Raw genomic sequence first — 18,792 nt, 5'->3', positions numbered from 1 at the left:
ATAAATTGGTATACTAATTAAATTTGTCTCACAATATTTGCATGCTTGGATGCAAGGCCAAACTGGATTTTATTGACTTTATTTCTACTTTCAGGTATCACTCAAGTGTGCTGTCGGCCTCTGCGGACCAACTTCATTTAAGTGGCAAAGGATAAATCAGGTAAGCGTAGTGACAGATGCCAGACCAGTTATTTATTTGTATTTGCACTAAATTGTACAGTGGTTCGATTAAAGAAATTTATCGTCAAATCCACGCATATGGATTATGCGGCAATTGTGAACTTGTTAAATGGCATGAGTAAGAAAAAAAAATCCTTGGTTAAGCAAAAGCTGATCTGATTGTTTCTCTTGCAGGCTTCTGGAGAATGGCTGGCTGGTGCAGTGTTTTTAAATGAAGACCAATGTATTTATTTTTTTTAAATAAATTTTATTTTTATAAAGTGGTGGTGTTTTTACTTGTAGAACATAACATGTACAACTCGTGAATGGTAAAGCTCCATAGGTGGCATCCTGCGGGTACAATTATTTCCATCTCAATATGCCACTGTTCAACATTCTTTTTTGTTTGTCGTTGTGTGAGGCACTAAATAAGTTTCGCCGTCTGCCATCTGTTGCAAGTAGTACTCGTCTATTGAATATGGTTGTCCAGTTTCATCTCTCAGGTGAGAGAACACCTCTGCATAGAGTTCAGTCAGGTGACACTTTATGTACGTCAAGCTGTGCTGGAATTCTAATCTCTGTTGTACCAGGCTGTCTCTCTGAGCCTGCAGCTGACCCAGCTCTCTTTCAAGATGATTGATGCTGTCCAGTTTGCGCTTGCGGCAGTTTTGAGCCGCCACTTTGTTCTTGCCCCTACGCCTGATGTCCTTGATCAGTGCCAGTTGGGCATCAGTCAGGGTGTACTGCGTCAGGAGCTCGTTGAAGTCATCCACTGGCAGATTAATGATATTTTCCATGGGGAAGGGGATCTTCAACCCCATGGCCCGCCTTTCATCCCTGCTCGCCGGTGTCTGGATGCTTCCTTGAGGTTTTGAATGCATGACTTGTTGCCAGCTCCCTCTGCTGGCTAACTCGGAGCTGTAAAGTTCACCCAAAGCCTGATGTTTTGCTGTTCGAAGATTCAGTGTGTTGAACTGTGAATGGCTTAAGTGGTGTTGGGCTGCAAAATAGGGTGGTTGTACACCTGTGCGCAGGTAAGACTCAGACTGACTCTGGTAATTTGTTGGGTAGTTGTGCGCTCGTCTGTTGTGTTCAGCCATGCTTTCTGGTTCCCCATCACTGTATGCAATGGACATGTCCACACTCCTGTAAGCTGGTACACCAGCAGCTGAGTTTTCTGGTGAGGCCAATGGTGGACTGGAGCCCAGAGAGAGGCCAGAGTCTGACTCAAGATCATCCGCTGAATAAGAAAATGAACTTTGGCTATGTGCTGTCCACATCATGTGAGGACCCGCACCTTGGGGAAGACCGCTCGGCCTTCTGTCGCCTTGACTGGTACCCGATGAGCTAATATGTTCTGTGAGAGCCGCAAGCGAGTGGTGGGGTTGTGATGAGATGGGCGCCATTCTCTGGTCGAATTGCGGTCCCGATTGCTCATAGAGTGACTCTGCGTTGGTGCCTGGGCGGAGGCAGACTGCGGCCTCTTCAGCGTAACCTCCATCATATGCATCGGTCGTCCCCACTTCAAACGCAGCAGGAGCAGGCTCAGGGTGGCACTGGGCGGCCCCGTATGCGCTCACAGAAACCATTGGCTCGATACTTTGGTATTGTGTTGTTTCATAGGAGCTTTCACCAGATGTCTCTAAGCCCTGCAATAACAAAAGACAATGTGGTTAGTCACTCGCTATTAATGAATGATTTCATTTGACTTACACATTTACGAAATTCACGTATATACACTACTCACAAACAGGACAGGGTGTCCAAAAAAAGGCCTGGCCCATTTTATTTTTCTGCAGTCTGCGGCATATTCTAAAAAATATCATTTGACATACTTTGTAATAAAATGAAAAAAAAAAAAAGCTAAAAGTAAAACAGTAACACTATATCTTTTATCGTTAATAAAGCATTTAGTTAAAAAAAAATTGTTCCACTTTCTGCTCCATGTGAAGGTCTGATGTCTGATTTATAAATATTAAACCTTAAACTAAAATTTGCCTTTAGCAGAAAGCTGTGACAGAAGTTTCCCCCCCCCCCCCCAAACTAAACTACAATAAAAGTACACAGGGGTGCCTTGACTTAAGAGTTCCATTCTATGCTCGTAACTCTAACCATTCATATCTCAAATAGACTTGCCATCAATCTGTTGCTAAGAAATGACTACCAAGTGTATAAGAACGTGGGGATTCCGCTTCAAGACAATTTACTCCTAAAATAAAATCCCCTGGACACACAGCCGCGGTGCTCTTGAGCAAGACATTGACACAGACAACCCCTGCTCAATGTGATTGGTCAAATGCACAGGTTCAACTTTGCGTACACACGTGCACTTGACAAATAAAGATGAATATTCTTTTAAATTTAGCCAAATGTCACACACACTGTACTAGTGAGTTTGTGTGTATTGCCTCGATCACACCTGTAACAGGTGGGCAATATTAGCTGTGTTTCTTTCGTGGATGGAGGTTACGTCCCAAAAATTTCACCTTTTTAATGGCATATGTTCCACATAGGGCCGACTGTAGATCATGTCGGTAAGCATAGTTCGCATACACACAAACAATATCTGTCTGAAGAAACTGTTTGTGAATCAATTTGTTCCAGGTTCTACCTTGATTGCTAATTTTTTTCCCAGTTCAGGCAAAATAACAGCAAGCGACAGTTTGTATCTCACAACTCGTAAACTGGGGCACTCACAAGTCAAGGTGCCACTGTATTAACAATATATAAATAGCATGATAGATTTAAAAAAGAAGAATTTCTGTATGCGGCTCACAGAGGAAAAAGTTTGGACACTGAGTTTTGAATTTTAGGAGACCTAGAATTCACTGCAATATCTACATAATTAATTTATTAAGAAACTTTTATTTGCACATGTCCAACTGTTCCATGTTTCAGTATTTTTTTTTTTTTATACAACTTGCTATTTTATAACAAGAAGCTGAATGTCCACATTCACAGCAGGAGTTTGATCTGATTCAATTTAAGTAGTCAAATCAAAAGAGTCAAATATGACACCTACCAATTGATCTGTTCTAATTATCTTAGGTGGGTTTCAATGCGCATTTTGAGATTCATCCTGAAACTTCACACGAGAGTGAATATCTCGAACTTTTTACGAGTAGTGAAAGTATCAACCGTAGGCAAACTCTTCAATCAAAAATTGCATTTCAACAAAACCGGCCTGTGAAAATAACACAAGTTACCTGCAGCTCTGTTATGGCCATCAATTCTTGCCAGGCTGCATCCATGTCTGAGTGTTGCGCTCCATGAGATCTCCCGCCGAGGAAATTGGCAGGCACTCCCCCACACACCCTGCTCGGGGGGCAGGCTAATACCTTGAAACACAGCAAAATTATCTGTCAGTGCAGTGCATGCTGCTGAGCTGTCAATCCAAACTCTTTGACAAACCTACCTCGCCGCTTCTCCTTGGTGGAAGTGTGTAGTTGACTGTTGAACACATTTAGGACAGGCTCTTGTCGCAGAAGTTCAACCTAGAAAGGATTTGAGTTATCATTAGTATACATATCCAATTATCAACTCATTACACATACATATACAGTATTAGGATATACAATATCTTTGCAAAGTCAGCAATGCCATTTTCTTTATTAGACTCTTAGACGTCAACGCATGTTATTTTCTGGCAGTTTCATTTCTGTGAAGGCTTTTTTGGAACGCATCGAGGTTCCTGAACAGTTGACTCCTCCCATCAGCTGTGCCAACCGGCGATAAGACAATCTGCAGGGAAACAGCATATTCTGCAAGACTGGTAGACGTCTGATGGAAGAGTGTGTACGTTTCTTGGAACACTGGCGCAACTACCAATCCGAATGTAAAATATAGAGGTTATTGGTGGTTGTGTGGGAAAATTTGCATAGCATTTAATGCTGTCATTTGATTAAGAACTTAAATAATAGACCGCGCAGTTGCCAAAAGTGCATGAATTGAATTGCATATTATTATTGCAGTTACATTTGATGCTCAGCTATCATGATAGATGGTGACTGTTTATTTGCTGTCAAATCCTATTTAGGTTTCTAATTTGTTGATTGTTTTTGCATCTATATAAACAGCTGAATTCTTTGGGTTTCCTATTTGCACAAAATATGAAATTGGGAACGCTTTATGAAATTATCTTTGAACGTTCGGTAAACCACATGATTGGTGAATTTGAGAAAAAAAAATGGAGCATAATGTGTTTTAAAATAATCGCATATTACAAAGCAGCGTCCAAAAAGTGCCCGAAAACCAGGCTGAAATAAATATAAAAGGAATTAGGGTCGCATTGAAATGACTTCGATATCACGTATTTATGTAAAACGGCATTCAATAAAATTTAACATGAATTCTGTAAGGCAAAAAGTCTCAACATCTCACATCTTGCTCTACGCCACTGGCAAGTAGTTCAGAAATGACTTCAACTGCCATCCAATAGAAAGTGTGTCAAATGTGCGAATCCACATACCTGAGCAACATTCTGTACATTTGCGTCTTCACCTGGCGAATATGTCAGACGATAAGCACCATCCTGCCCTGGACTCGATTTGACTCGAGCGCGACTGGGACTCCTCAAGGCGGTATTTCCTATCCAAACTGTCTGTCTCTCTTTGCTCAGCGACGCATTGTGCCACGAGCATAAGTGGGATGGCTCTGAAAACTCAAAGGCGATGTTCCTCTAAAGCAGCTCTTGCATCCTTAATAGCACGCTTGCACCCCAACCTCCAAATTTCCCCTTTGCCCACATGGCAAACCACAAACCAACAGTCTGGCATGAACCATGTCAATGATTCAGTCACTCTGCGCTCAAGAGAACTTTATAAATCCCCTCAAAAATATGCGCGCAATTACAATCCTATGCTGATATGATGACAACAAAAATGACAAAAACAAATGTGACTGAAGAACTGCGTCCGTTCAAATCCTCCCAAACAAAAGGTAGGAGTTGTGTGAGGTGGAACACCTGGAGTCCGAAGACTTCTTTGAGCAGGGGTGGGATTGAGACTTAGTTGAGTACAAATGGAATGTAGACCCTGAGATAGGTAAGAAAGACCGCATTGTTCCTGTATACCTGGCAGAGCAAGCATCAAGGGAGAGTGAGAGAGAAGAGAAGGGACGGAATGGAGGACAGCATGTCTTACATAGCAACTATTAAAATCCTTCTGAAGAACAGAACATCATTTTACCCTCATCAGCCAGTGCACTCACAATATACACCAGAATTGCTGTGTAATCCAAATGATTATGATGGATAGGGCTAGTGGTTAAAATGTCTGATCAATTAACTCATTCACTGCCATTGACAGCTATAATATTTTCTTTTTTTTTTTTTTAAATATTTGTTTTTATTTTTTATTTTTTTAAAGAAACGATTATTAAAAATTAGGGGCGTCAGGCGAGTAATATTTTTAATTGTAATTAATCGCATGACTTCACTAGTTAACTCATCACAAATGTTATATCTGTTCTAATACAATATAAAAAAAACACTAGCTTTCATACCCTTGTTAACAAAAGTGGGAGAGAAAAAATTAAACTAATAGAAATAGTTTAAATGAATTTTTGACGTCTATAGCCGTCAATGGCAGTGAATGAGTTAAGAGGTTCTGGGTTCAAGCCTCCTATTTGCACAGTTTTCTCCAGGTACTTCATATTCCTCAGACGTTTCAAAAACTTGCATGTTAGGTTCATTGAAGTGTCTAAATTGTCCATTGGTGTGAATGTTAGTGTAAACTGTTGTTTACCAATATGTGCCCTGCGATTGGCTGGTGACAGCTCCAGGGTGTGTAGCCTGCTTCTCACCAGGGAAAGGCTCCAACTTAAACATAAGGAGGACAAGCCGTATAGAAAATGTATGATGGACTAGATACAGTATGTTACAAAGAGAGGATATAAACGTCGACAAACGGCTGTTCAAATGTAATTTTTTTTTAATATGAAACAAAAATTTGACTAATAATTTTCAAACCTTTTCCACCATTATTTTTTATCTAGAACCTGTACAACTCAGTTTTTCAAAAACGGGAAGTGCCACTGGCCGTCATCAGTCAGTGGTAGCACAAAAACAGCTTATCTTAACTCATTCACTGCCATTGACGGCTATAGACGTCAAAAATTCATTCGAACTATTCATATATATATATATATATATATATATTTATATATATTTTTTCTCCCCACTTTTGTTAACAAGAGTATGAAAACCTAGAAGAAAAAAATTGTACATTTAGAACAGATATAAAATTTGCGATTAATTGTGAGTTAACTATTGAAGTCATGCAGTTAATTACAATTAAAAAATGTAATCGTAATTTTTAGTAATCTTTTGTTTTAAAAAAAAAAGATTATTAAAAAAAATTCTAGGTTTTCATACTCATCTTAACAAAAGTGGGAAACAAATGTTAAACTCAAAATTTTATAGGCGTCAATTGCAGTGAATGAGTTAATTTGGGGCAATAAAAGGCACTTAAAATGGTGGCAGCTGTGTGCTGATGGCCATTTAACTTGAGTTTGAATAAGATTATAAGAGGGTGTGCACACTTGTGCAACCATATTATCCCAGTGGTTTATTTTTATTTTGCCTTTTATTTGATATTTTATACTAAGAGCATGTATGCTGTAACAGTAAGTTATCTGTTTAAAATATGAAAATGCTAAATATGTCCTTTTTAAGGACACATGAAAATCTTTTCTCAGACTTTCTCATTTGTTTTTGCATTATGATGCTTGTTTATGGTCTGTACCTACCTGTATACTGCAGGCGACCTGAAAACATGACACCATCAATATACCGGCAGATATATAAACGTATAAATGTTTTAACATGTAAGAAAACATAACACAATACAAAAAAAAAAAAAACATTGTACGAGACATGTGCCATGAGCTTTTTACTGCATGAAATAAATTACATTTTGGACTGAAAAGAATCATTGAGTTTGCATATTTTTAATATAATAAATCATAAACGTAATCTAGCATACTTGTCCTATGAAATAAAGTGAAGAAATAAATGTTGTTGTTTTTTCAAAGCTTTACGACGTAGGCGGCTGACAGAGTCAAGAAAGGTGAACATCTACCAGGAATCAAAGAAGGGACTTCCCAAGTACTTCCAGCAAGGACTTCCCAGCTTTCCTAGCACCAAGCCCCTGACTCAACCGCCACCACCACAAGCCGCCAACACAACCATGTCATTACTCTGACCACAGCGCTTTTGGATATGGACACAGTTCCTAGGTCAACGCCCACGCGCCTTCTTTTTGTTTGTTTGCTTCAATTAATTTTTTTTGCATCTCTGATTTCCCGTTTGCCTGTCAGCTTTTTTTTTTTCTCCCTTTGAAATGTGGTCCGATGCTGAAAACAACTGGACATGTTGTCAGTGGTTGTTGTGTTAATGGAGAATAATTTACTGTAGTACAAGTACTGACAAAAAACATGTATCTAATGTAGGTATGAGTAAACTTAATCGGGTTACCTTAAAGAAGACGTCAAGTCAAAACATTTATTTACAATGTGTTTTATGCGGCCCCCATTAGTCTAAATATTTTCCTTTGATAGCAAGTGGCAAAATGGCCGCCTTCGAGATGGATGAAAATGGATGGATTTTGCTTCTTAATTCATGTTCCACAAACATAATATTAACCAGAATACTGTGTTTAGAATAGAAGCTGGGGTACGTTGACAATTGTAAAGACATTTTTTGGACTTGGCTTCCCCTTTAAAATAAGTCTTTCTGTTTTGCTTCAGAGAATATCTGGCCTGCATGGGTTTTCACACATCACAACTCCAACAGCAGCAAATGAGGAACCTTCATGCACAGTTAACCAAATGTCACAATGTAGCCCGCACCTATTTCAATGTGTTTCGATCAAGATAATGCTTTCCAGCCACTTTTAGATTTCGTAATTATTTTTCTGATAACTGGTTGATTTTATCTATATACAGTATACAGATACAGACTTCAGATTTTGCGTGGCTATGTGCAATGAAATTGAAATAAAACAGGCGATATGGCATTTGAGTTTAGGCTTTCAGGTTTGATTTGAAAGGTTTGACAAAAAAAAAAGAGGCATTTAGTTTTAAGGAATTAAAAGATATTTTGTGCAAAGTAGATACATTTTCATGATTTGGAATGCATTATTGAATCAGTTGAGTATCCAAGAAAGCCTTGACGACCGTGCATAACACTACCTCCATTGTGCTTGACAGATGATGTGGTATGCTTTGGCTCATGAACCTTCTCCATACTTTTTTCCCTTGCCATCATTTTGATACAAATTAACCTTTGTTTCATATCAACGATGATGATTCTTTTTTTTTTTGTTAGCCAAATTTTGCTTTCCTGTTCTTGAACGTTACCCGTGCTTTGTACCTCTTGAGTGGAGTATACGTTTACCATCTCCATGAAGACTATTCTTGACTTCTGTAGGCCAAATCAGCTGATTTTCAATTGCAAACCTCTTAATTTAAAGCTGCAAGTTGCAATCCTAATATATATATATTTGTTTAAATCTAAAACATGTTGTTGGTGTATAAAGGCAAGCTCATTAATCGCTGCCATTGACGGCTATAGACGTCAAAAATTCATTTAAACTATTTCTATTAGTTTAAATTTTAAATTTAAATTTACCACTTTTGCTAACAGGAGTATGAAAACCTAGAAAACAAATTATTGTAAATTTAGAACAGATGTAACATAGATGATAAATCGTTAGTTAACTAGTGAAGTCATGTGATAAATTATAATTAAAATTTGTAATCGCCTGACGGGCCTAATTAAAAACATATATTAAAAATAAGGGCCGTTTAATCGTAATTAATCGCATGATAATTTTATATCTGTTATAAATGTACAATAAAAAAATTCTAGGTTTTCATAAAAAATGAAATGAAATGAAAAAAATGTTAAACTAATAGAAATAGTTCACATGAATTATTGACGTCTGTAGTCGTCAATGGCAGTGAATGAGTTTAATCACTGTATTAATACTAACTGGATGCAATTAGTATTGGAAAACATAAGAGTACATTGAAAATTGCGTATTAGGCATTTGTGTGCACAGGTCGCAGAACACAGGTGGTTGGTACATGTAATTCATATGGAATGTTAGTCTGCAGAGGTGAAGAGGGAAGGCGGGGAAAGGAGGATGTTGGTTGCCGGAAGTTCTGTTAAATACTGATAAAATGAACTCTTGATTCAAAGGAAGGGAACTAACAAACTGTTGTGGTTACAGTGAGGAGAAAAAGGCTAACTTCATGCTATATTTAATATTCTTGCACAACAAACACGACAGACATGTTAAATATATACAGCTAATCTTAAATAATCACTTATCACTTGTAGGACCACGTGATTGTATTAAAGATGTATGACATCTTCAAGCTTACATTAAGTCATGCATTCATAAGAATTGAAAATTTTCAGCAAATGTTAAATTGACAAATTTTTATTCATCACATACTGTATGTATGACGTTTCATATTTCTACATTAGTTCAATTTCTTTATATATTTTTTATTCTAGCTTAAACAGCTTCCTTACATGTTTCAGGCACAACATAGAATTCTTTATTTATTTATTTTTATCAGTAAAGCTGAATTTGAGATCCATGGTTTAACTACTATATAAACATTGTGAACAATCTTGGGTGCCCGCAATGTTGTTTTGAATTCCATTACTTATGTTCTCTCTACAATAAAACAATGCTTTGGCCTTTACCACGATACACAGCTCTGCTTCTTTTTTTTTTAAACTCTTAACTGAAAATATCTTACAGTCAGGCCAAACTGTGATGTCATTTATAGACTGAGATAGAGGGAAAACCCCATTGGCCTGGTTTTCCCAATGCTTCCCAGAAGTGGGAGGTAGGATAATTGGAGTTGGTTGAATGTAGGAGGAACAAAAAAAAAAAAAAAGATGAGTACAAGCAGACCAAAGTGATCCACATGCAAACTCTCCACATAAAAAAATTATCTTTCCTGTTTGGAAATTGAAAACAAGATAGGGATGTACCTTTGTTTTGGAAAATATGTTAACTCTTAGTATTGTAGAACATTTACAGAATACTCACACAAAGACCATGTGAGGTTGCACTGATTGATTTTCACAATTTTATCATACGCACGTCTCTCATATTGTATGTGCCAAGGCACATACAATATTTTATTTTATTTTACCTCACAAAAATCTCACTGCATACCACTAAACAAAACTCTCAAAGACAAACAAAGAGACAAAAAAGTGTATACTGTGTCCAGAAATAATGATGATCTTATCTGTTTAGTTCAATTCTGCTGTATAAGCCATGGCAATACATAGGTTTATCGTACCCTCTGCCATTTAGTGGAAGCCCATTTCATTGTTCTGCCTGTTCCTGTAAATCGTCGGCACAGAACAAAAATACTGTAAATAATAATTTTCAGACAAATCAATATGGCACAGTGGTTGGGAATCCCAACAAATAGCTTGTTTATGACAGCAATTTACCTGGGATCCATTTTGGGTCCTTGTAATTGGTAAATACTTTTATACTATATGAAAAGTAGATTTCATAACACTGCAACTTGTTAAATATATCAGGCTGAGCAACAGGGGCTATTTCAAACGATCAATCAGCATCTACTTTTACCCCCAAACTCAGCATCTCTAAAGTATACAAAAGTATAATGGGCAGAGGACATAAATGTCAACTCATTTCTACAGGAAAAGTGAGTAGAATTTCTCAATATTCATTCATTTATTTTTAAGCTGCCCAATGCAGAAAATTGAATTTTGAATCGCTACTGCCACGTCTGGCCATATAATGAAACTGCACGCTCCCTTCTTCATGTACACAATGCGCGCATTATGTCGCATCCACAGAAAAAGGGCGGAAAATTCAAACCCCAAACAACGAACAACGAAAAACTATCGGCCAGAGGCTTGCATGTGTAGCCTACCCATTGTGAACCACTAAGGTGTTAATTTGCTAATTAGATGATTTTGAGTCATTAATGGAAAAATAAAATAGCTATTGTAAAGGTATTGTGGGCAAATTTCTACATTGAGCAGTACCACTATTAATTTCAATAATATGCAATCTAATAAATCTAATATGCAATATATATCACATCAATGTAAATTTTTCTATACACAGTAATCAAAGGTCTAGTAATTGGTAATTATATTATACGGGTCGCGTTGCTCAGAGGCCGACATTGCACCACCATCTTTGCAAAGTGTGGTCTCGCTAAAGCACCGTAGTTTGCGTGCTTCAAAATGCACTCCTTTGAATTTAGATCATTGCATTCTCTTCATTCACCACTAGATGACACTAAATTCTACACACTGTGACTTTAAGAGACGCTAATGAAGTTGTGCATTTGTTGCCATAAATGGCTAAATGACCATCATTGCGTGATGTAATGGCATAAATTACTTTAAAATGTGATTACACTGTGGCATTACATTATAAAATATACATATATTTTGTGGTAATTTTGTTGTTTGTTCATCAACATTTTTTTTTGTTTATGTTAAGGTTTGTTTAATTAATATTTGTCTTATATATTGATATTCATATTTACATTTGTCTGGTTTGAACTACAGTTTCTGAACGGTTTAAAAGTGCATATCAGGTACATTTAGCAATTAATGCTCCTTTTCAGCTCGAGAGCTCTTAAACGACAGAGATAACATGCGTTTTAGCCTTTGAATCAAATTCAATCAAACGTTTTTGTTTTGTTTTAAATAGCTATTTGTTGCTGGGGTATTGTGGGGGATGCGGGGGTTGCTGAGTTGTCTGAGAAGTTGCTAGAGTTAGCAACAAAGGTGCTAAATTTGATTCGTTGACGTTGGGTTCGCCAATATGACTTCCTGTTTCCGGCTCCGTAGAAGCTGCGCCAGCCAATAAGAAAGAGCCGTAACCTGTCACGTGGGCTCCGGCTCGTCTACTACGGTTTTGCTAACAAGAAACAAGATGGATACTCCCATATTGGTAATGTAGATTCTCATATGTATTTGACACCTTATCGTTGTCGAAGAAGCTTTCGGTTTGTAACTACGCCGTGTAATATTATTACCAACATAGGAATGGCGTTAGTTCGTTCGCTTTACTGGGTTCTAAATAGAACAAGCTGTTGGCTAACTAGATAGCCTCCGTAAGGTTGGCTTTCGTGGTTGGTGGTGATGTGGAAGTGTCACGTTTCATCCGGTTCACGTTTAAAAATTGTCCAAAGCAATAGGCTACAATTTACTATATGTGGTATATATATATATTTTTTTTCAACTCAATTTGTTCTTTCTTCACTCTTTTCCATTGTGTCCTTGTTGGAGTAATGCCCATTTGTTTACGTCTATAACCAGTAGAAGTGAAACAACCAGCTGGTGGTAAAATGTCAACTGTATTTTATTGTTTGTAACGATTTGTTATCTAAACAGGAACCATCTTTATACACCGTGAAGGCAATTCTCATTCTGGACAATGATGGAGACAGACTTTATGCCAAGGTATGGTAGACTAAATGCAATTTATTTTGTTAAAATTTTAATTCTGTTGCCTGTGCATTAATTACTCCCAAATACATGTATCTGCAGTATTATGATGACACATACCCCACAGTGAAGGAACAGAAAGCATTTGAAAAGAACATATTCAACAAAACACATAGGACAGACAGTAAGAGATGCCATACTATTTCAAAAATAAAAATTAAATGCATATTTCCCCATGACATGTCGAAAATGTGTGTTTATGATTTTTTTTGTTACAAGGTGAGATCGCATTGCTGGAAGGCCTCACTGTTGTCTACAAGAGTAACATTGACCTCTTCTTTTATGTGATTGGAAGTTCACATGAAAACGAGGTAAGCTTAAGCTTGCTTGTTTACCACAACAATACTTCTACCCATTGAGAATCAATTTATTTGAGCTGTAACAAAAACAAAAAACAAAAAAACTGACAATTTAAGTACCAATTGACATCAGTACAAATGTGCATTATTTTTGTAGTAATGAACCAACTGTTATTCTTGTAACTTTAAAACGGCCTTCTTTTAAAAATTGAAGTACAGTTGCCTGACTCTGAGTTTTTTGTTTTGCTTTTGTTTTTAACAGCTTATGCTCATGGCTGTTCTAAACTGCCTTTTTGACTCCCTCAGTCAGATGTTGAGGTATGCTATGAACATTCTAATTCAACATGTCACTTTTTTACAAGCATTCAAGCAAAAATGATTTTCGCCTCTCCTGAAACAACAGGAAAAATGTTGAGCGCAGAGCTTTGTTGGACAACATGGAGGGACTCTTCCTTGCTGTGGATGAAATCGTCGATGGAGGGTAAGTTAACCGTGAGTGTCTTGATCCAACTTTTGCAGCTCCACTGTTCAAATTTGTTGTAATGTTAAGCGTGTGTTTGCTGCCTCCTACAGGGTGATCCTCGAGAGTGACCCTCAGCATGTTGTTCACCGTGTGGCCCTAAGGGTAAGACCCTCCTTCTCCTCTTGGCTTATAGGACATACCGGTATACTGCGATGTTGCCATGATCCTAAAAAATATTGGGTTTTTTTTCAGGGGGATGATGTGCCTTTGACTGAGCAGACTGTCACCCAGGTTAGTAATACTGTATCTCTTTGGAGTTTTACTTTTTCAAGACTGTAGTATTCTATAGTGTGTGTGCAGAAAAAAAAAATTGACTTGGTGCTCCTGAAAAAAAAGGACTTCTTTACAAATCCGCTAATGCAAATTCACCTCATGCATTCCAGTAACTTGTCCTGAAGAATAAACTCGAATTAAAGTCTACAATTAATTAGATGGTGTTTGTGCAAATGAAGTGTGTTTAAAAGTTAAAACAATGTTTCCTTCCTAGGTCCTTCAGTCTGCTAAAGAACAGATCAAGTGGTCGCTTCTGCGGTAGTCCCAGCAGAAGAGCCGCTGCACAGCTCGGTCGTCATGGCACTGATCCACATCCTCCATTTCCTCTCCTACAATCACCGCTGTGAGCTGGCGCATTCAGTCACACCTCAGTCAACTACTCTTCCCTTTCTTTTTTTTTTCCTCCCCCAAATCTTTTTCTGTACGCCGGTGTACTTGTATGTAGAATAGCGGGTTCAGATAAGGTGTACATTCCCTTACCCGGGTTGAATTTCTTTCATGATGAAAGCCAGCGCATCTCTCCGTGATCCCTAATCAAACTCGTAGTCGTCGACAACATTCCATGCATGCCGTTTTATTCTTATTGGTTGATCATAACGTACTGTAATGTTATCACTGGTTGCGGAAGTTTATTTCCTCTTGCCTTCTTTCATCATCAGACAATTGGAATAAATGTTTGTTGATGCAGTACAACATTTTATTGTCACACACTGTGTACCGGTAGTTGTCATGAGCAAGGCTTAATTTTTTTTAATTATTATTTGTGACCAGTGTGGCTCTACTAGAGCTCCCTCCAGTGGCTTTTGTCCTTGATGCTTGATAATTCGAGGGCTCCATCTGCTGTTGTTTTTTTCACACTGCAACAGTTACGTTAAAGGGTGACTCCCTCCTTCATGCTGCCATGATCAGACTAGTTTCCAGTGTATTTTCATGTGTGCGCATGTTTTATGGAGTCTTAATTGATTCATTCCTCCTCTTCTGCCACTATGCATCATAAATTGTACGCATCCACAAATGCGTCCCCACCTTCACACTCTATCTTAATACACTCATTTTAATGCAAATGAAGCTTAGCCTGCAGAGTGAAATGGATTAAGAATGGGCACTACATCATGTTATGTGATGAATATTATAGCGGGTAGGTGAAATTATTATATGCATTCTTCTAAAAAAATATCCACACATTGCATGCATGCTGACAACTTGCAGTTATTTGTAATGGTTCTCACTGAATTTGCAATCATGGTAGTCAGCACGGCGTATTACAGTTTATGCCTTTTCATTCACAAACTGTTCCCTAGAAATTGTAACTGACGTGTTTCAACATGTACTTTGACAGAATAAAAAAACAACAACATATAGTCAGTACTTATGGGAATTCTCTGCTTCTGGCATTATTTTTTTTATACCTGATAATTGGGTCTAGACGTCAAAGTCTAAAACAAATGTGTATGGTCATGAGAGTTAACAAAAAGCATCTTAAACACATTATTGGTAATATAAGATTGTAACAAGTAATGTAGGAAATAAAACTTAATGACCCAAGGAAAAATGTTGTACCTCTTCGAATGGTTAAAAGGATCAAATAAAGTTGCCATACCACACCTCTGTGAAATTGTATATCCTTGATTGCAGCTAATTGTATGGATGTCAGAACATGTTAACTTAATATCTTTCACTCATGTCTGGGAGACAGAATCCTATTACAGTCTGAAGGTCTTCAAGTAAGGAGACGTGCTGGCATTTCTTGTGTGTGTACAATTACGACAGAAATGACAAATATAAAGCACAGTAAAAGTAAAAGTGTTGAATTGTTTTTCAGACCAGCTACACAGTACACACTAAAAATGAATGCGTTTGATGTGAAAACCACAAGGGTAGCGCTCAGCTGTTGTAACCAATTTGTCCACTAGAGGACGCTCGCACGTTTACTTCAGCTTTAACGTGCTTTAAAAAAAAATCAGGAGTAATGCTGAATTCTTGCATTCTTCAAATACAAAACAAAGTAAGCGTAAACTTTCTGTCTCTCTTATTTGAGTCGCACAATTGACTAAAGTTGTGAACATTTTATCACCAGGCATTTGTATATTAAATGGTCTCAAAACAGTCTATATCTGTATGTTATTATATTAATATTGCCATTGTAAAGTGTGCCATGGAGCAATGCAGCGTGCTATGCAGCTGATGCAAACACAAAAGCCTCCCCATAGATGCACTTACAAGGCTTGATGTTTCTGCAGCATAGGAATGAGTAGTCAATGAAAGTCTTATCGGCTCGGACCTGTGGGGCTTATTACCTCCTTGGCTCGCCTCCAGTCGGATTCAGAACCTTGAATGAGAGCCTCTTTATGAGCTGCAATGAAAGCATGAATGGACGCTATGTTGCTGCTACATGCTAAGTGTTTTACCGAATAAGGAGCTAATCATTCTAAATGGACTCCATTATCGCACCGGTTTACTGTTACTGTCGCACCAGTTTGCCAGCAGAACGAGGACAGCTTATGTCCCTGTGACATGGAGGTTACGAGGACCTTAAATGTGATTAGATGAAATCCTGGATCCTACATCCCACCTCAAAGTCCACATGCAGCCCCATTGCTTCTTTTGCCTCTCCCAGATTAGCCTCGCAGCAGCACCACTGGGAGCTTCCAGTGACTCGCTTGCATCCGCTAATTACAGCGGCACCGTCGTAAAACAAAACAGCACGGTAACTTATATTAATTATACAAGAATGGCTAGAAGAGTTTGCAACACCATGGCTTGACACGCTGTACATAACCATGCAGTAAACTTGTCAGAGGCGTGCGGGCTCGAGCCTTGCACATGATCGATGCATACAGTGAGAGAGTCCCTGTCTTTCCTTTGTGTCTGTGTGTGCGCGTGTGTGAGTGAGTGCACTGTGTGAATTAGTCAATAAATTATCATCATGGGTGAGCTTAGAGTCTTTATGTCATAGTCAATGAGCCCGAGCACCCATCTGATGGCGTGGCCCGCGCGAGGGGAAAAAACACTAAGGAAAAACAATGACACAATTTTGGATCTCATGCGGTAAATATATTAAAGCGAATGCCATTATATTGGCTGAGCAGGACAAAGAGCAAGACCCTCGTGATATTTAATGGCACGCCGTATTAAAATTAACAAGGCTATTTTACGCTCCGACATTTCCGTCCAGTAGGTAACACTAACATCCACATAAAGATACTAACGTAACTCACAAGAAATTACTAAATGACTTGAAATGAGTCAAAAATAAACAGGAATCTAATGCGAATGAATAAAAAAATAAATAAGAGGAGGTCATTAAAGGTTATGCGAGAGCACACGTGCTTTTGCAGCAGCGGGAGGAGGAGGAGGAGGAGGAGGAGGAGGAGGAGGAGGAGGAGGAATGGGCCTGGGCCTGCATGCAGCAACTCTGCAGCCTGACGTGCTTTATGGCCCCCGCTGGCCTCTCTAGGTCTCTTTATGGATTCCCATAGAACGGAGAATCACGACTAGTCCTGAAAAAGCCGGCCAAAAACAACACCTTCGCCACTGCACTCTTGCCTGCCTTCGCCATAATTCAGCAAGCTGTTTATGCTCCTGCCGGAAAAAAAAGAGCATTCATTGTAATGACAAAAATGACTGTAAATTTTGATGCTAATGTTTATTTTTTGTTGACGTCAGATAAAACTGTCAGCGTGAGTGTGGTTGGTTTATTGGATGTCGTTACAGGTTGGTGAAAAAAAAAATTGTGGGCTTTGTTAAGTTACAGCTTTTTCCTTCCCTCCCTCCCCTTTTGGACGGGAATAGCGTTGCCTTTGCGAGATCAGTTATTTTATGATACTTGCAAGATTTATGACATGAAAATGTCCAACTTTGATAGGAAAATTAAAGTGGTCCACCAAGGGCATTGTTAATCCGGCTGATATTCGACGTGATGTGTTTCCCCTCCATTTTCCACACATTTTCCTTTTCCCATCACAGCCCATTCCAGAATGCATGCTTCAGAAGAATGGAAATGGAGTCATTCGGCATGCAAAAGTACTCATCGCTAGAGCGGTTTTGGATAGAACTGGCCAAGTAGACTCTTCATGCTTTGCTTCCCAGGCTGGCAAGTTTAAATGGTCACGTACAATTGGGGGCACATCTGGAATGGACCTTGCCCTTCCTGACCCCCGCCTTCCCGAGCCCCTCCTCCTTCTGCCGTCCACACCGCAGGCCATAATCCTGATGGTGCTGTGTCATGACAGCCTGGGGTTACTGCCGTTATCAAACAGTCAACACTTTTGGACCGGTGAGGATGCAAAACAGTACTAAAGAACGACAATCAGTCATTTTCATTGGAGACAACATAACACACACACACATACACACACATACACACGGTTGTAGCCATAAAGCTTTACGAGTGTTTCCCAAGTCAGTTTTTCCCCTTGCGTGTTTAGTCTTGTTTTATGCAGGAAAAAATCCTCCATGAGTCCTTTTCTGTTTGGACTCAATTCCGCATGTATGCTTTGCAGTAGGAGTAAAAGAATGTACAGAGGAGCGTATATGTGGCATACCTCTGAGCCCCCAGTTTGCCCCTCCCTGCCTCCCTCTGTCATCTGCTCACTTTCTCCCCTCCCTCCATCTCCGTGGATTCCCCAACCACACCACAACACTGTTAACAGAGACGGCCATGACAGATTTACTACCGTCGTCTTTCCATTGGCCGCCAGGGTGACAGCCGTGATTTAAGGCCTCCCTCTCATTGGCCAAAAGCTGACAGCTTAATTTATGGCCGCACTGAGATTTGATGCCTCCTGCCTTTGAAGTGAGTTACAGCTCAGTGGCTTATAGGACACAGAAACGGTGTCAGGTTGCAATCGTAAAGTCTTATCCCTGAAGGGAGGTGGTGCTCCAGCATAATAGCTCTGACGTCATAAGGGCGACAAGAGACCTTGTGCGCTGGGAGAAAGAACAGAAAAATGTGCGATGGGCTTGGAGAAAGCATAATAATAATAATAAAAAAAAACAACCTGAGA

At 38.9% G+C, this 18,792-nt stretch overlaps 2 protein-coding genes across 3 annotated transcripts; one reads left to right on the top strand and one right to left on the bottom strand.

The window, feature by feature from the left end:
• Positions 1-404: 404 nt before the first annotated feature.
• Positions 405-4,783, bottom strand: nfe2 (nuclear factor, erythroid 2). Of its 2 annotated transcripts, none has more exons than XM_086070090.1 (4): positions 4,628-4,783; positions 3,575-3,653; positions 3,366-3,497; positions 405-1,808 (listed from the first exon to the last, which is right to left on the bottom strand). In XM_086070090.1, the coding sequence occupies exons 2-4, from the start codon at positions 3,620-3,622 to the stop codon at positions 549-551; spliced, it is 1,440 nt and encodes a 479-aa protein (XP_085926216.1). In that variant the 5' UTR covers positions 3,623-3,653; positions 4,628-4,783; the 3' UTR covers positions 405-548. The 2 variants fall into 2 exon arrangements, with proteins under 2 accessions (XP_085926216.1, XP_085926215.1); XM_086070089.1 differs by lacking the exon at positions 4,628-4,783 and adding an exon at positions 3,735-3,849 and having other exon boundaries at positions 406-1,808.
• Positions 4,784-12,029: 7,246 nt separating this feature from the next.
• On the top strand, positions 12,030-15,390 carry copz1 (COPI coat complex subunit zeta 1). The gene is made up of 9 exons (XM_086070093.1): positions 12,030-12,134; positions 12,578-12,646; positions 12,734-12,815; positions 12,911-13,002; positions 13,253-13,308; positions 13,394-13,471; positions 13,564-13,615; positions 13,706-13,744; positions 14,001-15,390. Exons 1-9 carry the CDS (start codon positions 12,117-12,119, stop codon positions 14,046-14,048), a joined length of 534 nt encoding a protein of 177 aa, XP_085926219.1. The 5' UTR covers positions 12,030-12,116; the 3' UTR covers positions 14,049-15,390.
• The last annotated feature ends 3,402 nt before the right edge of the window (positions 15,391-18,792 follow it).

This window comes from Leptonotus elevatus, chromosome 2 (genome assembly GCF_054856555.1).
Source record: "Leptonotus elevatus isolate MCC_2025b chromosome 2, RoL_Lele_1.0, whole genome shotgun sequence".
Taxonomy (NCBI): Eukaryota; Metazoa; Chordata; class Actinopteri; order Syngnathiformes; family Syngnathidae; genus Leptonotus; species Leptonotus elevatus.
The sequence above is the reverse complement of the archived record's forward strand: the minus strand, read 5'-3'. Positions and strand labels throughout refer to the sequence as shown.

Excerpts from the sequence above, each read along its gene's own strand:
- nfe2 (XM_086070090.1), bottom strand. The coding sequence starts at position 3,622 with ATGTGTTCAACAGTCAACTACACACTTCCACCAAGGAGAAGCGGCGAG. Across the intron at positions 3,498-3,574 it reads CACCAAGGAGAAGCGGCGAG|GTATTAGCCTGCCCCCCGAG; the intron begins GTAGGTTTGTCA and ends CTGTGTTTCAAG. Across the intron at positions 1,809-3,365 it reads TGGCCATAACAGAGCTGCAG|GGCTTAGAGACATCTGGTGA; the intron begins GTAACTTGTGTT and ends TTGTTATTGCAG.
- copz1 (XM_086070093.1), top strand. Across the intron at positions 12,647-12,733 it reads GAGACAGACTTTATGCCAAG|TATTATGATGACACATACCC; the intron begins GTATGGTAGACT and ends ATGTATCTGCAG. Across the intron at positions 13,616-13,705 it reads TTCACCGTGTGGCCCTAAGG|GGGGATGATGTGCCTTTGAC; the intron begins GTAAGACCCTCC and ends GTTTTTTTTCAG.